Source organism: Meles meles, unplaced genomic scaffold, assembly GCF_922984935.1.
Source record: "Meles meles unplaced genomic scaffold, mMelMel3.1 paternal haplotype, whole genome shotgun sequence".
In the NCBI taxonomy this organism is placed as follows: Eukaryota; Metazoa; Chordata; class Mammalia; order Carnivora; family Mustelidae; genus Meles; species Meles meles.
This window is the reverse complement of record NW_025721451.1, coordinates 1-20096: the sequence shown is the minus strand read 5'-3', so window position 1 is coordinate 20096 and position 20096 is coordinate 1. Positions and strand designations below refer to the sequence as shown.

Sequence of the window (20096 nt, the reverse complement as noted above, 5' to 3'; positions counted from 1 at the left end):
GAGCCCTTTGTGCACTGAATTAGACATATGTATTGAGTCTTGGTTTGCAGTCAAAGGAGTTGGAATCTATTGCTGATCAGCAAGAGAGTTTGTTACCGGGAGAACATCGCTGCACTGTGTGAGAAGTGTCTATACTGCTCCTGCCAGGACAGAGTGCCCTGGTGTCTGCTGGATGCAGACATGGATGCCTCCCACCTCCCACAGCCAGTTCTTCATCGGTCACCAAGGGCTGCAACGCCCAGGGTTCTGGCCAAATTCTGCTCCTTGAAAAAAATGCCCCATTGTCTCTGAAATATGAATGCAATGCTGTATTTTGTTCCCTAACTTTGTGCAGAGGGAAAACTTGAGTCTCTCCCCTCCTTCACTCCACAGTCCTCGTTTTCATAGTTTGGCTACCCCCACTTCTGAATGTGTCCTAGAAAGAGGCAAACCCCCTACAGCTCACCAGCCGCGAGGGCGACTTCTCTTTTCCAGATATCCCAGATAATCCCTAAGCCCAGAAGAATGTTAGAGGACCCTCTCCATTTCCCTAGAGAATGTACACCCTCCCCTACTGGCCGTGAGCCCTCGGCGGGACCATACCCAGTCATCTCCGACCCACGCTGATAGGAAATGAAAGTCCTTTCTGCCTCCACCCTCATATCCTTCAATGTCATAATTACGCTTTTTGGTGGAATTTCTGTAAGACAAGTATAGGTTTAAAAAAAATGTCAGGTTTGGGTTTTTAATCTGTATGGATTAAAGTGGCTAGATAGCCATGACCCTAATTAAAAAAAATAAAAAGTAAAAGGCTTACCTGGCATGGCTTGTGTATAAGTGGAGAGGGTTTGCAGTGTAACTCTCCAAAGCGTTTGTATCTGGAGCTGCTCTTTCTCGTGGACCCCTTCCCGACCTTTCCGTCCCATCATGGCTTGGGCCACAGATCCATGTCCTGCCACCAGCCAGGACGGGAGCGGTGACAGAGAACATCTCCTACCCCATTGTGGGCCCTTGGCGCGTCCCCCAGCCCATCCATCTCACAAGCTGGTTTTTGTTATTGTTGTTGTTTTATTTGATAAAGAAATCACAAGTAGGCAGAGAAGCAGGCAGAGAGAGGGGGGAAGCAGGCTTCCCGTTGAGCAGAGAGCCCGATGCGGGGTTCAACCCCAGGACCCTGAGATCATGATCTGGGCTGAAGGCAGAGGCTTAACCCCCTGAGCCACCCAGGTGCCCCCTCACAAGTTGTTTCTAAGAGAGCTTTTCCTAGCACAAAATGCCAGGTGCACCGTGTCTCGGAGAAATAAGCCAATTCAACATGGAGGAAGTAGAAGAGGAAGCTTAACCCTGCGGCATGGACTCATAGCTTCTCTGGACCCCGCTCTGGGACCCATTCCAGAACAACTATACAGGTGCATGAAAGAGAACAAGCAACTGCTCCAGGCCCCACTTCCCGAGGTCCTTCATGGAATGGGAGGCCCTAGTCAATGCTTGGGTTCGCTCTGGGGTTACAAGAGTGAAAATCACAGGTGGTGTAAACACGGAGCGCGGTGAGGGGGGACGCAGGACACCCAGCGGGCAGGTGGCCCCGCCCTTGTGCAGCCCGTGGGGAAGGCTCCGGACAGGCAGGTCACCGGCGCCTGTGCAGCGTGGGACGGGACCACTGGCTCTGGACCACCTTCACGGAGCAGTTGGTGCCCACGGGCCGAGCATGAATGAGCCAAGAGCTGCCACATCCAGCTCTGAAAAGGTCGATCGACTCTCAGTCTTCTGAGAATCGGGGAAAACATGCTTATTGTACTTGTGATACCAAGAAAAATGTGTGAAACATTTTTTTACTGGACAGAATGGGAGTTAAAACATCATGGTTGTGTACAGAGAGATTTCATCTCTTCCCAAAAAGTGGGGTCTTTTTTCTGTATCTGGTGAAAGCATGATCCTGGCCTGAGAGGTCCTAGGACACTTTTCTGGCTCTGGGCTCCAACATTGTAGCTACATCGAACCGTAGGATGGCACTTGGCCATCTCCGAGCCTCCGTGACCCTATCTGGAGAAAGGTCTGGTCCTGACCGACATCAACATGCCTGTTCGTTAGCGGGCGCTGGGAGCCGTCTTACTTTTAGCCAATAAGAACCTGGGCTCATCGCTCCTTCTCATCCCTGAGCTGAGGAGGGAAGTAGGCATGGACATCTGAGAGGAACATCGGCCTACCCCCACCACCCCCCACCCCAGCCCCGCAGCCATGGATCCTTGCCTTGCTTCTGGTGGGGACGGTATCAGGAGGCATCAGGAAAAGGAAGTTTCTTTGGAGACCCCTTCCCGGACCCATGCTCCCGCCCTGCCGTCCCGGAATCTCGCTCAGGAGGTCTTCCGGCTTGTCATCAACCTGGGGCTCCTAGCTTTTGTGAAGGAGAAAGGGGCACAGCCCACTGCTGAGAGCTGGCTTGCAGATCACCTGTCTCCTGTTCCTGCCTGAGGTTTTTGGGCAGGGCAGGACATTTTTAGAAAATGTCTGACATCTGAGCTGTCCAGAGCTGAGACATGTGCAAGGGGGAATACACCGGGCAATGCTTACTCCTTCCCTCAGACATATTCTGAGTACCTCTCGGTGTCCCTTGGAGTGGCCCCTATAGATGCAGAGTGGACCTGGGCCAAAGCTTGTGCTTCTGGAAGCTGGGAGCTTCCCTCAGATCCCACCTGGCCCAGCCACAGGCCTCCTTCACGAGTGTGCAAGCCGCAGTGCACTCACACACATCTCCATGTGGGAACTCCTTCCCTGTCACAGCCCTTGAACCGGGACCCCCCGAGTGGGCCCGGGATGTTGAGGCGGTCAGTGGGGCAGAAGGAAACACTATTTCTCAATCACCGCCTGGTGCTTCTCTCTGTGCTGTTCTCAGCGATCTGCTCAGGCACTAAATTAGTCTACAGAAGCATCCATCAGCTCCCCTCGCTCTCCCTGTTTCCCATTCCACACCCCAGGCAGGTGGCCAGGCTCTTGGTACCACCTGGCCGTTTGCAGCAGGAAACAAGTGGTCTGAGCTCCATCTGTCTTCTACCTTGTGTCAAGACAGAAGCTCCTGGGGGCGGTGCTTAGTATCTCAGAACAAGGGGGCAGAGTGGACAAGGAGTGAGGACAAAGATTTGGAGCCATTGCCACCTGCCAGATGGAAGGCTAAGGGCCCAGGGACCTAGCCTCGCCAGATCCTCCGGGACGGAAGGCCAGCGCAGGCCTGGCACTGGGTGGTTTGGGAACAGCCATGCAGCCCTCCTGCAGACAAGACTTTGTTCTAACCCTGGAGGAGGAGGAGCCCTGGGGAGCATATGGAATCTACATTCTTCAATATGAAGAATTCTACTGTGAAGTCGTGAATCTCTCAGATGAGCCACAAAGCTCACAAAAATTTCACAGACCACTTCAGAATGTGCCCCCTGCTTGCTCAGGATTTCCATGGGAAGGTTGGCAACATCCTGCCGTAAGGACTCCCCCTGCAGAAGAGAGCAGCCTGACCGCGCAGCAGGCTGCAGCAGGACAGAATGACATTGGCTGCAGGTCCGGACCTGTGGTCAGAGAGGCCACCAAGCCAGACGGGACCAGACACTGGAAAGCCCATGGGAAGGAACACCACCTTCTCTTTCAGACCCTCCTGCAAACGTGACCACCTCTGGGCCTTGTGGTCTCTGAGTTCTGTCCCTCCCACTCTCTCGCTCCCATCTCTGTCTCCCTGTGCCCTTAGCTGCCCAGCGGCCTACAGTCTCCAGTTGCCGGCCCCTGCTCAAGTTGACCGGCTTCTCCCCGGTGCTGCGCCCATGGGGAAAGGATGTCCCTGTGGGCACATGGCTGCTGTCAGGCCCAGCACAGTGTGTGGGGCAGGTCGAGAGTGTGACCATGGGCTGAGCAGTTGCCTCCTCCAAGGTCATCTGCACACACTGGGGAGCCTGATCCATCTCTCTCTCAGTGAGTGGCCCCTTATTGCCTGCCATCCTTCACTCCTGCTCCTTTCTCTCACTGTCTTTGGCTTCCTGATGCCCCAAGAAGCTGAGCCGTGTGAGCAAGTAGGAGCCTATCAAGGTCTACCATCACCTGCCTCTGGCTTCTTCCCTTTCTCTTGGGGTCCCACATCCACCTGCTGCCTCCAACCTACAGACCCACCCTGTGCAGCCGGGGGAGGGGGCTGGGCTTGGGCAGTGGTGGGAGACAGAGGAGTCTGACCCCTCATGTGCAGTCTGGGCTCAGTTAACAGCAGATGGGACATGCGGTGTCTGTCCATCTAGGGGTACCATGTTTGCATGGGCTACCGGAACAAAGTACTGGAGACTCAGTGGCTTAAACAGCAGAAATCAATTTTCTTACAATTCTGGAGGTTAAAAGTCCAAGATCAAGGTGTCTGCAGGTTTCATGCTTGCTGAGGCCTCTCTACTTGGTTTGTAAATGGCCAGCTCTTCCTATGCCTTCACAGGCTCTGCTCTGTGTGTCCTCATCTCCTGCTTAAGGACAACAGTCCTCTGAGAACAGGGCCAACCCTAGTGACCTCATCTAATTTTGTTATCTCTTTAAAGACCCCATCTCCAGGGGCACCTGAGTGGCTCAGTTGGTTAAGCCTCTGCCTTCAGCTCAGGTCATGATCCCAAGGTCTTGGGATCAAGCCCCACATCAGGCTCCCTGCTCCATGGGGAGCCTGCTTCCGCTTCCCTCTCTCTACCTGCCTCTCTGCCTACTTGTGGCTTCTGTCTGTCAAATAAATTTTTTAAAAATTAAAAGCCCCATCTCCAAATAGTCACACTCAGAGGTACTGAGGGGATTAGGGCACCCACAGATTAATCTGGAGGGGACACAGTTCAGCCCGTAACAACTGATATTGTCAGGAGTCCCTTTCCAAGTGGTGGGCTCTGGGGGACACGGGGGATCCTGTGAAAAGAGTCCATGGTTAAGGACCATCTGGGTGACCACGGCAGGCCACTGACCTCTCTCTCTTTAGAGACGACAGCAACGTGGAGATGGAGCATGAAGAGTGCACAGCGCCCCATCCTCACACACGCAGTGAGGGCTCCCAAGGGGCAGCTCCTGGGAATCTGAGACAATGCTGGGTCACGACCTAGTTGCTCAGGTCAGATGGCAAGATCGGGAAGGGACTGTGGGGACTCATCTTCTCTTTTGAAGAGTGAGGAGCTGAAGAAAAGCATGTTGAGGACTCGACATTCCGGGGGGCCACTGCCTCATGTTCATGACCCTTGCAGAAATTATGGGGCTCCAACGACATGCAGAATGCCCAGGGTTGCAGCTCGTGAGCCCAAAGGTGAGATGGGATTCTCAAATCCAAAAATGGATTTCTTGTAACCGGAGATCCTGACCATTTTTTTTCTTTCCCACTACCCATGGGCAGGGGACATCCCTGGGAAGCACACTCTGGCTCAGCGAGCAGATGGCTGGTGGTGAGAGGAGCTGCCTCACAGACAGGAGGCCATAAAGGGGAAGAAGCTTAGGGGCTTCTTCCTTTCGGGGAGCTGGGGCCAGGAGCCGACTCCGAGATGGGCTTGGGGCTCAATCAGCACAAGTCCCCTGGGGTCCCAGGGGAGGGAAGGTACAGGAGGCGATAGGCATCTCCTGCAGTGCCCCCCACCCCAGAGGCTGTCCTACCTTGTGGCCTCAAGCATTAGGTGCCCCGTTGCCTCATTGAGGATGGGCATGAGAATGACGGGAGACCAGGATGATGTGGTGGATTGTTCCAGAAGATGGCGCTCAAAGCTTACACTCCTTTACTAGCCCAGCTTAAAAATCTATCTTAAACCATCTGCTGTCAGCAGAACCATGGAACAAACATGGAGACGTTTGCATCACCACTTAGTTAATTGCATGTCCGTTAAGTGTCGCTTTCTGCCACACCATCATTGATGACACTATTTTTCCTTTTTCTGGAGACTACAGATATTTCTTTAAAACTTGGAGAAACGGGAGAGTACTTGGCAGGGGATGGGGGTACCTGCAGTGCCCTAAACCCTCAACATGTACTTTTCCAACCCACAGGCCTCCCATGCAGCCTCCTGTTCTAAGCAGACTCACAGCTGGGGCAGCCAGGTCCGTGCCAGTGGCCCGCTTCAGTCCCCGTTCTAGAGCCCAGTGGGCCCCAGGGAATGGGCCTTGCTCACAGTCAAGGACTCAGGGAAGAGCCCTGCCACTCTGCTGTGCCACTCTCTGCCCTCTCCCTCCAACCATCACTCTCCTTCCCTTGGACTATAGACCTCGTATTCAGCTAACATGGCCATGCAACCCAATGCCCACTGTTATCCCAGCAAACCTCGACATCCATGGGATGTCCCACCCAACGCCATGACCTCTTATCCTTGACCTCTTGGCCTCCACCTGTTTGCCCTACAAGCCACCTGCCTACCCCTGACCACATCCTGAGGCTTGTAAGCCACCATCCGCACAATTGAGACATCTCCCTCCTGCCAACACTGTGTACATATCTAGTTTATTGACTTATTGTTCCCACCCCATTGTTTTTTAACCCCATCAGGACCTCCCACCCACAGTCATTCCCACTTTCTTTCCAGCACAAACCCCAGGGCCCAGCACCCAGGTCAACCTCGTTCCAATATGCTGCTCTTCCCTGGCGTCATTTCTTTGTGTCACACACCCAGGGTAAAATCTGAGTCAAGCGGATGAAACCAACTGTTTGCCTCTCCTGTGCCTGTCCTGGGCTGCGGAACACTCTCTGGAGGGAACTCCATACCGCTGCCAGGCTCGTGCCCTCAGAATCTAGTGTCCACCCATCTCCCCTGAAGCCTCAGTGCTGAGAACAACTTTTAACACAAATTCCAGTTAAAAAATAAGGAAAACCATGTTCTAATTGCCAGAGATATAAGAAGAAGAGGAGGAGGAAGAAGGAGAAACCTGAACTTAAATGAATTCACAACAGTGAATGGCTCTTAGACTTTGAACACTTGACTTATGTCAAGTCTTGAACACAAGACTTACGTCAGGGGCACCTGGGTGGCTCATCCGGTTAAGCGGCTGCCTTCAGCTCAGGTCGTGATCCCAGGGTCCTGGGGTCAAGCCCCGCATCGGGCTCCCTGCTCAGCAGATGGTCTGCTTCTTCCTCTCCCTCTCCCTCCCTTTCTGCCTGCTTCTCTGCCTCCTTGTACTCTCTGTCTCTCTGTCAAATAAATACATAAAGTCTTAAAAATAAATAAACAGATAAATAAAAAGACTTATGTCCTGGCCAGAGGAGCTGAGAGGTGAAGTCTCAGTGCCCAAGCACACGGAGAGCTGGGTCTACTCCGTTTTATGTCAGAGCTGTAGAGAGCAATGCTCCCCATAAAACAGGACACAAACCGTCTTGGCAGAAGGTCACAACATTACTCATTAACAGAGGAGGGCCACACGTCCCAAGCTCCTGTGGGAAATGAGGGTCCCAAGTCAGCAGCGTGGTGTGCGTGCTATGGGAAACCTGAGCTGAGAAGATAGCATTGGAGTCTATCTGGACCTAACAGAATCTCCCAGGTTCCAGCAAAACCAAACATGGCCCTGTCCCGCTGTGGTGCCTCCCCTATCTGGGCTACTGGGAGCGGGAGCCTCTCATGGAAAACATTTCCTGCTGAAGATGAGCTCAAGGGGGAAGAAAAATCCCAGGTATCTAGCCAAGGAGAGCCAGCAGATCAAAGAAACGAAGACTCAGGGCCCAGAATGTAGAGATAATAGAGCAACCTAAAAGGGAAATAAAAAAAGAGTGTGTGAAATGTTCAAACAAAATAAAGAAATAAAAACTAGAAGACAAGAACAACTAATTATGAAAATGGCAGAGTTTAAAGAAGATCAAAGTTTTTAAATGGCATTAAATTAGAAATTTAATATGATTCGACATAATTGAAGAGAAAAAATGGACTCAATCGAGAGACAGATCTGCAGATGCTGTCCCTGTTGACTGAGATGGAAACCAGAAGGGGAAAATTAATAAACGAGGAAAGAATGAGGAGCTACAGCCATGGCAGCCCATTCTTTCATCCCCTGTGGTTAAAGGATAAAACAAAGGCTCTAGAGCTCAAACACACAAAGGAACAAAGCCACGTTTGCTGACTCACCAGGCCAGAGAGCAAACACCAGGCAAGAAACCCACTGAGTGCTCTGCTAAGAGAGAGAGTCAGCAGACTCTCTAGAAGGTTCTGGAAGGACTGGTGGGGCTGATCAAAGATGGAGAACTAGCACTCTGGTTTGGACAGAATGTGTTTCTAGGTCTGTACACAGCTGCTTAAAACAAGCCCCATGTTCCTGGACCAAGGGGGTCTTCACTCATGCCTGACCAGTCAGGGTGACTCCAAGTCTGGGATCAATACTCAAGACAGATACCTGCCGTAAGTTAATTTTCACCACAATGACCATTTCAAACCACCTGCCTCTGACCTCACTACTTCACCCTACACTCAGCACCTGTAACCGTGTCCAGACAAAAACCGCCTCCACAGCATGTGGAAAGAAAGCCCCCTCTTTCCTGACATGCCCCATTTCCTGCCCATTTCCCTCAAATTTCACAACAGTGGGTTGGGGTTGGGGTTGGGGTTTTCGTTCCTGACTAATGCCAGAGTCTCTGCTCATACCCTGGCTCCCATTCCCCACCTGCCTCTTACGGAACTGGTGTCCCTGTTCTGTTCCCTCTTCTGCATCTTCATCCTTCTCTGCACTCCAAGAGCATTAAACACGCTCAATCCCCCTTCTTCCTTAAAAACACCTTCCCCAGCCCCACACGCCCTTCCAGAGAAATCCACCCTCTGCTTGTGTTGCCTTCATTCCGAGTCTGTTGCTCCCATACCACCCATGTCTACACAGTACCCTCCCATGCCCACGCTCAGCTGAGTGGGAGCACGGCAGCTCCTGTCACCCTGGGTCCATGAGTGAAATATGGGGCAGAGGATCTTGGCACCCCAAGATCATAACATTACTCAAGAGAAGTCCCCTCAGCCTAGCTAAGAGCACCCGCAGTGCACTGGGCCAGCCTTGTGCCTGGGTGTGGTCTTCACACTGTCTGCCGGGGCTGTGGGAAGAACAGGCTATGGTGATTTCCTCCAGGGGGAGCCCTCCCAGAGAACTCAGACAGGCACCCAAGGGAGGGGCCCGCTGTCCATTCTCTGACCCCCAGGGCCGGGGCTCACTCAGCAGGGCTCAGGGAGCTGCCCAATCTACCCAGGAGTGAGGTAAGGCCATTCAGGAGGGGGAAGCGGGCACAAGGGCAGAATGTGGGTACAAGTGGGCAGGTGAGAGGCTCCAGAGTTGGCATGAGGACAGAGGCCCATGCCTCTGGGGTATGACCCAGTGGGTGATCCATGGGTGGGGCTGCTGAGCCCAAAGAACCTGCAGGAGCAGATGGGGCCTCTGGACTTTCCTCTCTGGGGTGGGAGTTCCCCAAATCCTTGATTCCAAGTCCTTGGAATCAAATCTTTGGAATCATAACCTTGATTCCAAAGGACAGCCAAGGCTCAGAACCACTGATGAGGAAGGGGAAGAACAGAGGGTCCAGGAAGGAGTCCTGGGGGTCAGTTAGGGTGGTAATCATGAGACTAAAAAAGTTGGAAAAGGGTGCAGGATATCCCAAAGGGAAGCAGGAGACGGGCTGGGGAAGGAAGGTGAGGTCCTGGCTGTTAGAGCAGTCCGAACAGAGCCTGAGGAGAGAGCACAAGTGCCGTTGGGGCCTGGTCTCATCCAGTGACCTGTCTGGGTCACTGTGCACCGCAGACCCTCAGAGAGCCAGGTCACATCTGCACCAATCTCTGTGGCCCATCCTGGTCTCAGGGCCCGGCATGGCTCTCCGGGCTCTGCTCAGGGCCCACCACGCTGGCCCTATCTAAGGTCAGCCTCATAACTAGACTTTGACCACAGCTTCCCAGAGGGTACCTACTACCCAGACACGCCCAGGCCATGGTGTGGACACCCCCTAACAGGCACATGGGTGTGGGCAGCTGAAGTCCCGAGAAGGCCCACCAGTGAGGGCACCTCGCTTCTGACCCAAGGACTCCTAAGAAGAATGGGAAATCTGGGCCCCCAAAGGCGGGGGTAGACCTTTCTCAGTCCGTGTGACCAGAGGCAGACTGAACGCTTCCTCTTCAGATGACATCTCACAGTTCTCTCTAGTAGTTATCCCTAGTCCTCCGGTGGCTCTGGGTGGTGCCTGCCCCCCTCTGCAGACCGGCCCAGCTCTGTCCCACCCACCCCAGTCCTCACTTCCAGAAAGAACAGCCTGGAGACACCGTGTGTGTAGAGCAAAGAGTACTAGACTCGGGGTCAGGAAACCAGACAACTTTGCATCAAGAGACAACCCGTATCTGTTACTCTGAAAGGTTTCCCTGAATATAAAACAATCACACCAGCATGGAGCTAGCGTCCACTCAGAGGGCAGGGCGTCCTCGAAGCCCTAGCCTCCCCCAACAGAGGCGCCTCGGGGTGGTCCCTGAGGCACTGATGTTTCCCCTAAAGGGCAGGTTAAGAGTTGGATGGAGAAAGTCTCCTGTGGAACATTCTAGTCAGGGGACTCAGGGAGAGTTAAAAAAAAATTTTTTTTTTCTTCCAGAGAGGAAAAAATCAACCTCTTCCATAGGGCCCTGGCTGCCTCCCTTGGCTGGCAGCTGTGGCGTCCTGCGGGACCCCGCCCAGGGCAGGCACAGAGCGGGGCCCAGAGGGTGGGTGACCACTCTGCTTCTCCCGAGCAGTGGGACTCATGCAGATGATCTGAGCGCTGGAGCCTGTTTCTTCCTGCAGGACACGGAACTCATGCTTGCCGCTCACAGCTGAGGCAAAGGGGACAGATGGGTCACAGGGATTAAAGAAGGGATTAAAGAAGCCTCCAGACTTCAGAGACACCCCCAAAAAATGGAGGCTGCTCGTAATTACGTCCCCTGCCGAGCTCCCCACTATGCTGTTAGTGGTGTAGAAACTGTGCAACTAAAGAAAGGGAGGCATAGTATCCTTCCCTCTTTTCTACAGCTCAGGTCCGGCAAAGACAGTCTGAAACTACAGCTGTGTTTACTACGTAGGGCGGTCAAAGGCTGGGACTCAGAATTTCCAGTCGACATTACAGTCTCAGCCCAGACATCTGGCAGTGAGTGGCAGCATTCCACAGGCGGGCTCCGGGCGGTGGCTGGGTGCGGCCAGGGAGCCCCAGGAGGGACCCAGAGCCAGGCGGAGCCCAGAGGGGAAGGGGTGGGGCTTGGGGCCCCACTTTCGCCACCACACCCAACACCCAGCCCCAAGGACCTGGCTTCTTGTGTGGGAGCCAGTCTTGTGGGATCTCCCGAGTAGAGAGAAGGTCGACCTGCAGATCTTCATTTCCCTGGGAAAGGCAATCGAGAGAACAGGATGGCCTGGTGGAAAGCCTGGGTAAGTGGGGAGCAAGCCGCGGTGGGGGGTGGGGTTCCTGCAGGGTGCTGGTGGAGAGAGGCATGCTATCTGCTGGCCAAGCACCAGGCTGCCCACTGAGGGGGGAAAGAGAAGAAACCGTCCTAGCCCCAGAGGCGCTCACAGCTAGTGAGACAGATAAAGGAAGCTTTTCTTCTTAAAAGATTTTTTTTTTATTTATTCATCTGAAAGAGAGAATGAACCAGCACAAGCAGGGGGAGAGGCAAGGGGGAGAAAGAACCCGACTCCCCAGTGAGCTGGGAGCCCAATGCAGGGCTCAACCCGAGGACCAGAAGACCATGACCTGAGCCAAAGGAAGACACTTAACCAGCTGAGCCACCCAGGCACCCCCAGATAAAGGAACCTTGAGATGCACCTAAGAAAGCTGAGGGGATGGGGACCCCAGAGGAAGAGCTGCGGTGGGAAGTATTAGGCTGCTTAAAGCTAGGAGGTGTCATGTTTGAGTGAGATGTGCATGTGTGTGGTATGTGTGCACACACATGTGTTTGAGGAGAATCAGGCAGATTGCTCCTTGCAAAGGGAATAGTATGTGCAAAGGCCCGGGGGCATTGGGGGGAGGGAAGCTTGGCTTTGGAGAGATGTAGCTCGTCATGGCCTGAGGGCCCTCTGTGGGGTGGGGGGGCAGAGGAATCAGGGGAGACAGACCTAGAGAAGCAGGCAGGACAGCTCCTACAAAGCCTCACACGGCAGGCTAAGGGGCTTGGGCTTTACCTTAAGAGCAGTGGGGAGCCATTAAAGGCACTTGAGTTGGTGAGCAACACAGTCAAATCAGCTGATGGTGGAGATCTCATCGATGCCCACACCTTAGGGCATGGGAGGGCAGGCAGTCTTCTAGGAACCCATGGTGTTTATTCAACAAGATTGAGGAGAGAGGAGGGAGGGCAAGAGGACCTGGCCTACAGGGGCTTTGAGTGTCTGAAACCTATGCTTTATAGAGTGCTGGAGGACTGAGGTGGGAAAGACATCATAGCCTGTCCCCAAGTCTCCCACCTCGCAGCTGAACTACCAGATTCTTGGGAGTGTTTCTTCTAGCTTTGAGTCGAGGCCGTCTCGTCCTCATGAGCTGAAGACACAAAGATGACAAGCCAATGACATCTTCTGGTCAGGCACGACTCCTTCATTTCACCCCCCGCCCAGGCAGCCCAGGACATCAGGGCTGCTCTTCCCTTTTCACAGATGAGGACACTGAGTCTCAGAGACACCTAGTGACCTCTGGGTCCCACAGCTAGCAGTCAGAAGTCTCTCCACCCCCTCCCCCAGGCACTCTGTGAGCCAGCCTTATCCTGCTCCAGGAAATCTCTTTTTCACAAACGGCACAACCCAGGGGCTGATGGATTCAGATATGCCAGGCCTGGACAGTCAGGACAGAGAGGCAGCTAGGGACAGGGACAGGGGGCCGTTGTCTGGGCCCCAGCACAGCAGCCAGGACAGGTCAAGGGCCTAGAGTGGCCTCCTGTTTCCACCTGGCCAGTGGGAAGTTTCTTTTGAGAAAGCAGGCATGGCAAGGAGAGCCCAGTGGGCTCTCTTCCATGGTCAGCTGCTGCCCTAGATGGCCTGATTCTGGGCCTTGCTCCCAGGGGGGCAGGGGCCCCACCCAGCCAGGCAGGCAGAAGCCTCCTTGCAGGGACCTGGCCCACCTGGCAGGTTAATGGTGACCCTCACCAAGCACCTATGGTGCGCCAGACATTCCTCTAAGCATCTCACTTCGGCGTCTCGCTTGAGCCTTGTAACACCTCTACAAAACGGACGACAGTATCTTTATCCACAGATGAAGAACGGAAGCACAAGGAGCCTCAGCGGATGCTCAGGGTTGCCTCACGAGCAAGTAGTAGAGTCTGGGTTAGAATCAGAGCAGCCCAATTCCAGAGCCCAGACTGGGGGCCTTGGCAGCCCACAGCCTACAGGAGAGCTGGCTTGGGGCAGTAAGACCACAGGCAGAGCCCGCCTGTGACTGGCTAAGGACCAGATATCCTCTGGGCCCCCAGCTGGACCAGGACCAGGACTGGGGGGTGTTGGGGGGTGAGGGTATGAAAAATCAGCTAAAGGGACCTGTCTGTGCCTCTCTTAGAGAAATGAAGTTCTGTCTCACAGGTTCCCCAGGGCAGCCTCGTGACGGGGGAAGGCAAAGGTGGGGCGCTCCTCAGAACCGAGCTCTCAGAGTCATGGGCAGGACTGAGTCACCTTCTCAGTGAAAATATTCCTGTCTGGACAAGCCCAGTCTGGGCACGGGGCCCCGGCAGGTTCTCTAACAGCGGGGCCTTTCAGATAGGAAGATCTGGTGCCCTGCCCCACTCTGCTGATGTTCAGGGGTCTGATTCCAGATGATTGTACTTTTTATCCCCTAAAATCACAGAGAAGAAAAAGAGACTGAGGCTCCTCAATGCCTCAAAAATCACAACCCCCCAGGAAGTGGGTTGACAACAGTTCCCCCCAGAGCCGACCTCGGACCCGCTAAAGGGACTGCTCCCAGGGAATCAGTCCCCATGGTCTGGCCAGTCCCTGCTTCCCAGCACCACGCATTGGCCTGGGGTCAGGGAGACAGCCCCTCGCGGGTGGTCCCCAGACCTCGCACTCCCTCCCGGACCACTTGCATTCCTGTGGACAAGGCTTCCTTCAGTAAAGAGTTCCGGGAAAATTCCCTGCCCCGAAAAAGTTGAGTCATCTGTAGAGTAGGGGGAAGTAGACAGAGCTCAGCTTCTGAGTCAGGCTGTGGGTCTTGCTAGCCACATCAGCTTGACAAACACTCTGAGCCCAGCCCCCTTGTCTGTAAAACGAGGCATTCATGGTTAGAGAAGTCCAGGAGTATGAGCACAGTACTTCTGGCCCTGGAGGCATCGAACACAGAGGCCTGGCACAAAGCAGCCACTCAGTGGCTAAGGGTGGTCACCGCAGCTCAGATTCCACAAACAAGGGATACTGTGTATGCATGCACACAACCAGGCCACCTCTGGGACCATATAGGCTCTTCTGGGTGGAATTTGCACAAGGGATTATTTCTAACACTTCTTGCTGAGAAATACGGTGCTAAAAAAATGAGATAGGAAAATGTGTTAGCAGACATTTGAAATTCAAGCAAAGGGAATAGAAAGACCTTTCACCTTTTACTCAAAAGCGATATCCCTATAGATAGCCCCACAGATGGCAATCTGCCAGGTATTTTCAGGATCTAATTAGAGCTTGAAGGATGGATGGTTGGATGGATGGATGGATACAATGATTAAATGAATGGCTGGATGGGTGATTAGATGGATGTAAGGATGGATAGAAGGATGGACATGGTGATTAAATGAATGAATAAATGGTTGGATAGATGGATGGATGTGGCCATTGAGTCTCTGTGTAGAGAGTGGATGAGTAGATGAATGAATGAGTGGGTTGGTGGGTGGGAAGGTGGGAAGGTAGATGAGTGGATGAGGGGCAGACAGAAGGAGGAAGTGAATAGTTTCATGGGAGACCAAACACGATGGGACTAAACTCCTTTCCACTGAGGAATCTCTGAGTCTTCTTCAAATTCAGTGCCCATCTCCAATCTCCCCCCACTCCTCTACCATCTTCCTAAAAGCACATACTTAAGAAAGATCACTTATTTTCATCTGATAAATTCTACAGGGCACAAGGCTAAGGAGCCCTCAGGCAAGCCCTGGGATTAGAGATCTGGCTCAGATCAAAGGCCCACGAACTTTGGTTATTGTGTTTACTTCACAATTTCCAGAGCATCATGCCGTTCTTTCTAAACCTAACCTTCTGTCCTCCATGAGCCTGCACACTTGCAAAGGCTCTGGGCTGTTGGGTCTCTACCTGCTTGTGAACACCCACTTCTCAGAAAGAAGGCAGCTTGACCTCATACCACACCTCTCTTCCCAACCTTGTCTGCACACTCTCAAAGCAGCACATTCAGCTCCACAAAGCCTGTCCTTACTCGCCCATTGCCCTGTGGTTTGGGGGTAGGTGGCCCTTTCCCACCGACAGCAGTGCCTGTCGATGGTGCTGGAGGGAGCTCTGGGGTGCGGGTGGGCAGGGCCTGCTGCTTGCCCTAGGATGACGCCAGCGGGGAGAGGCCTGGCCTGATCCACAGCCCACACCCCAGGGCGGGAGCGGGGGCAGGAAAGATTCTGTGGCTTCTTCCCACAAGCTGCGGTTCTGGCTGGTGTCAGCCTATTAATCAAAGAGCCATTCTGTGGAGGTGACATGGCAGCCAGAGAGCCCAGAGGGGAAGCAGCAACCCCTCACAGCCAGGCCAGACAGGCTATGGTCTCTCACATTACTCTCACTTAATGGTAGCTTCCCTACCAAGCTGACGCCTCTGAGGGCCTGACCTGAGTCACAGACCCCCCCCCACCCCACCCCAGGAGATTAGATGCAGCCTGCCTAACCCCCAAAAGCTACCTCCCATAGGACATCCTGCCCTTTGTGTTCCTTCATACCCACTGTACGCACACCCTGCGGTGTCCCCACCCCTTCTCCCAAGCTCCTGTTACACCCGGTGAACCTTCCCTCAGCCACGGGAATCTTATTACAAAAGATCCAGGGACAGGTCTGGCAAGGAGGCTGAGGCAGGGGAAACTGTGGGACCCTTCTGAAGACAGCCAGGTGGCCAGGAGCACACTCGTGGTCATTGTTGTGCCTTGTCACCCCAGTAAAACCACTGCTGACCTTCTCTGGGTCCAGCCCCCTCTCCTAGGACTTCCTCCCAGTGCTTCCTTCCTCCTGACACTGAAGGCTGGGTGGCGGGTCTGCACACAGAAACAGCACCAGCCACTTCTAGGGTCAGTGTACACCAGCTCCACAGGGCTGGCCCTGGTGCTGAAGGTTGAGATTCCCCCCACTCACGGTGGCCCTGGATGCAGACCACCTCGGTCCTGCCTCACTTCTCCTCAGGGGGTCCCTCCTTCTTAAGGCCGGAGCTGACAGGACAGCCCTCCCCTTAGCCAAGGCAGCTAAGGGCCACACGGGGCCTCCACACACACCCCCCAGGCTTCCGCAGCCCCAAAGTGGAAGAGCCATAGGGCAACTCGATGCCAAGTGGACTGAGGCACCCCTTCCTCAACACATATCTGCAGGTAACTGTCATATCCAGGAGCTACAGTCCTGGGCCAGGAAGGACCCCTCAGGCCTCCCTTCATCCAAGACAGACCATCACGGAAACCCATGCCAGGCTGGGGCAGGAGGGGCCCAAGCCTCCGCCGTGTTGGGCTGGTGATCTTCCCCCCACCCACCCCTGCCAGCCTTCCCACTTGGAACAAGCCTGGGCTCTTTTGCAGGTGGAACAGGAGGGGATTACTGTGAAGGGCAGCCCCCACTTTAACCCGGACCCCGACGCAGAGACCCTCTACAAAGCCATGAAGGGGATCGGTAAGTGGACATCCGCAGACTTGCCCACGGGCCTCTCTGGGGTCTGGCCACTCTGCTCAAGACCGTGAGCCCCACAGCTCTGGAGGGGGGTGGCCAGGGGACACTATGCTCCCAAGACGGTCTCCCAGCCCAGAGAAGCACACAGTGCCCCCATCCCAGCACTGGTCTACACCCTGCCCCCATCAGCTGGAAAAGAGGGAGAGTGGTTCTGCTTCCCTGAGTCATGAGGGAGGGAGGGAATCACCATCGTCTCGTCAGAGCTTTTGCACTCACAGAATGGCCTTGGGAACCCTGGACCTGTGGGACTGAGCTGGACTTCCACTCAGCTCGGGCTGGGCACAGGCAGCCTCTTTCCGTCTCCAGGATGCACATTCCTGAAGCAAGCAAGGGGTTGCCGTCCTTCCTAGATGAACCGTGACGGCATGTTCATGACCTCTGTTTCCTATGAGATCTCTGCTGTTACCCCCACTTCCCGAAGGAGAGAGCAGATGCTCTGGGCAATGAGACAGCTAGGCCAGGACTCAGACCCAATTTGCTGGACCCTCAGTCCTGACTTGCCCCTGCCACCACCAGCCCGAGAGAGGACAGGGTAGAAGATCCTCCTATCTGAGCACCAAAGGCCCCGGGAGTGTCCAGGGCAGATCAGATGATCAGAGGGACCTCAGCACTACCACTCTGAGACTGGCCTCTGGGAGCGCCCCAACCCCTTGTGGGTGGGAGGCGGCGGAGGAAGGGGACGAATAGATTTCTGCTTCAGTGTTCTATCTACACCGTGAACATCGTCAGGTCTGGGAGCTATCCACTCGGTGTGTGCCCACTGCTTGGCCACCCAGCAGCTGCTCTCCCTCCTCCTCAGCCCCCTTGGGGGCCATAGGGATGCTCACTCTGTGCACCCCTGCAGGGACCAACGAGCAGGCCATCATCGATGTGCTCACGAAGAGAAGCAACACTCAGCGGCAGCAAATTGCCAAGTCCTTCAAGGCCCAATTTGGCAAGGTAAAAGGGGGACAGGAGACTTTCCTTGGGATGCTAGGGGGGCTGCTGTGGCCAGAGACAGCCTGGCAGACAGCTTTGCTCCGGACCAGGCCTTTGGCCAGAGACCAGCTTCTAAAAACATGAGGCACAGAGGGCATACTTACACTAAAAATATTATTAATTGTGTATCTGAAGTTAAAATTTCACTGGCCATCCTGTGTTTTATCTAGTTACGTTATTTATGGCTTCCCACACCCCTGGCTTGGTGGCCAGTCTCTGCAGTCCGCTGTACCCCTCCACCCCGTCTCTCTTACCGACTCCTTTACCTTGTCTCCCTGCCCCATCCTTGAGCTGTGCCCCTGCCTCTATGCTTTGCTCACGCTGTTCCCAAAGCCTGGGAATCCTCCTCTCACCTACGTGCAGAGGAGCCGGCCAAGCTCCTTTCTGTCCTGTGACCTGTCCACTCTCTTCTCACGTTAGAGCTTCCATGTCTGTGCCTGCTCCCTCTGCCTCGAGGGAGCCCCAGGGGCAGGGAACACATGCACTGGACCCTTTTTCTCTCTTCCCTCCCTCCACCACCCCAGGATAGAGCCAGGCACTGGGGGTACTACCTAAACACAGAAACAAAGGCACACATAGCCTCAGCTGCCAGAAGCTTCTGTGGCTACATCTCCTTAGTCTGGAGATTGAACGTCAGAAGGTGAATGATGAAGCCCAAACATTCCAAGGGGTGTCAATGCATGTCTTTCTTTCTTCCTTTCTTTCTTCCTTCCTTTTCTTTCTTTCTTTTTTTTTTTTCTTAATTTCTTTCTCTTAACCTTCCCAACTGTGCATTATTTCCTACATTCATCATTAGGGAAATTGATGTACTAAGAATAAGCTCTAAGAGTAACTGCCCAAGATCCCAGAGCCTATAAGCAACAAGGTTGGGATTTAAATCCAGGTCCAGCAAGGCCCTTGGTCCTTGGCTGTACTGTGCAGATCAGCAGGGTGTGGCCTTGTGGCTCCTTGCGGAGACTGGTGCCCTCAGAAGCAGAGCCACATGAAATGGATTCCTTCATTCATTCCTGAATTTACTGAGTGCCCACGGGCTATGACGGGATTTGATGGTGAGCAATGACAAACACATATTTCGGGCTTATAATGTGCCCAGCATGGCCGTGAGAGCTGAGTCGAGCCACGCACATCTCTCCACCGGTCCCCTAAGCAGTGGTATAAGGCGGGAGTCTCACTGTCTCCAGTTCACCAGGAAAGGTAATGCTGCTCACAGAAGCTGCACTGCTGGCCCCGGAAACTCCAGCTCCCGCTCAAGGTAGAGCCCGCAAAAGGCCCTGCGGACCCTCCAGGACTGGCTGCCACCAGCTGCCTGCCCTTGGGGTGGCACAATGTCCAGATCATTGCTCTTCCTTCTTCTCACTTTAGGATCTCACCGAGACCTTGCAGTCGGAGCTGAGTGGCAAGTTCGAGAGGCTCATTGTGGCCCTCATGTACCCTCCATACAGATTTGAAGCCAAGGAGCTGCACGATGCCATGAAGGTAGCTGGGGGGAGGGCAGAAATGTTACAAGAACTGACTGGGGCCACAGCTGGGAACGCGTTCCCCAAGACAGCCTGGCACTGGGACCTCCAAGCTCCCGGTGAACCACCCTTTGGAACGGCCCAGCCCGGGAAGCCTGTAGCCTGCTGCCCAGACGGGCCGGCTTCTGCCGTCATGCAGCCACCAGGAAGCCAGAATCAGCACTTCTCAGGACAGGGCCACCCCAGGTGTGCAGGAATGACAGGTCGACCTCTGCAGACTCTTCTCCGTCCTCTTCCTGCAGTCATCTCTTATGACTCCCATGGCTCCTTTAGCACTCTCAGAGAATGAAGAGGGCGTCAGGGCCCAGCAACTATAATCATCTCCATTGAAAGGACACTCACTGGGTGTGCACGCCTGGCCTTTCCCACCTGTTCTCTCCAATCCACTTTGGACTGGGCCAGCTCTTTACCCGTGAGGACTGATGAGGACCCCTAGGCTTGGCGAGGTGGAGTCACGTGCTAGAGACCACCCAGCATGGAGGGCAGAGCTGAGCCAGAACTCTCCCGTTGCCTCCCCTGCCCCCAGGATCTGCCCCTGGAGACAAACGCAGGCGACTTCCCCCAGTAACACCCTCCAGCAGAAGCCCCCATCAGAGGGCGGCGGCGCACTGACCAGTTCTTCCTGAGGCTCTTCCTCTCGCCTCTTGACAGAGGAGGGTAGGGACAGAGCAGACAAGCCTGGCTGAGCTCTCCAGCAGACAGAGGTTTTTGTCCACAGGGCTTGGGGACCAAAGAGGGTGTCATCATTGAAATCCTGGCTTCTCGGACCAAGAACCAGCTGCGGGAGATAATGAAGGCCTATGAGGAGGGTAAGGG

General features: G+C 54.3%; 1 protein-coding gene across 1 annotated transcript; it reads left to right on the top strand.

Moving 5' to 3' along the window:
* Positions 1-11116: 11116 nt before the first annotated feature.
* Positions 11117-20089, top strand: LOC123936392 (annexin A8-like protein 1; the record flags this gene model as incomplete). Its single annotated transcript, XM_045996970.1, has 5 exons — positions 11117-11337; positions 16638-16728; positions 17630-17724; positions 19126-19239; positions 19999-20089. Coding segments are annotated over exons 1-5 (412 nt in total), but the record flags the coding sequence as incomplete, so codon positions are not given.
* Between the last annotated feature and the right edge of the window lie 7 nt (positions 20090-20096).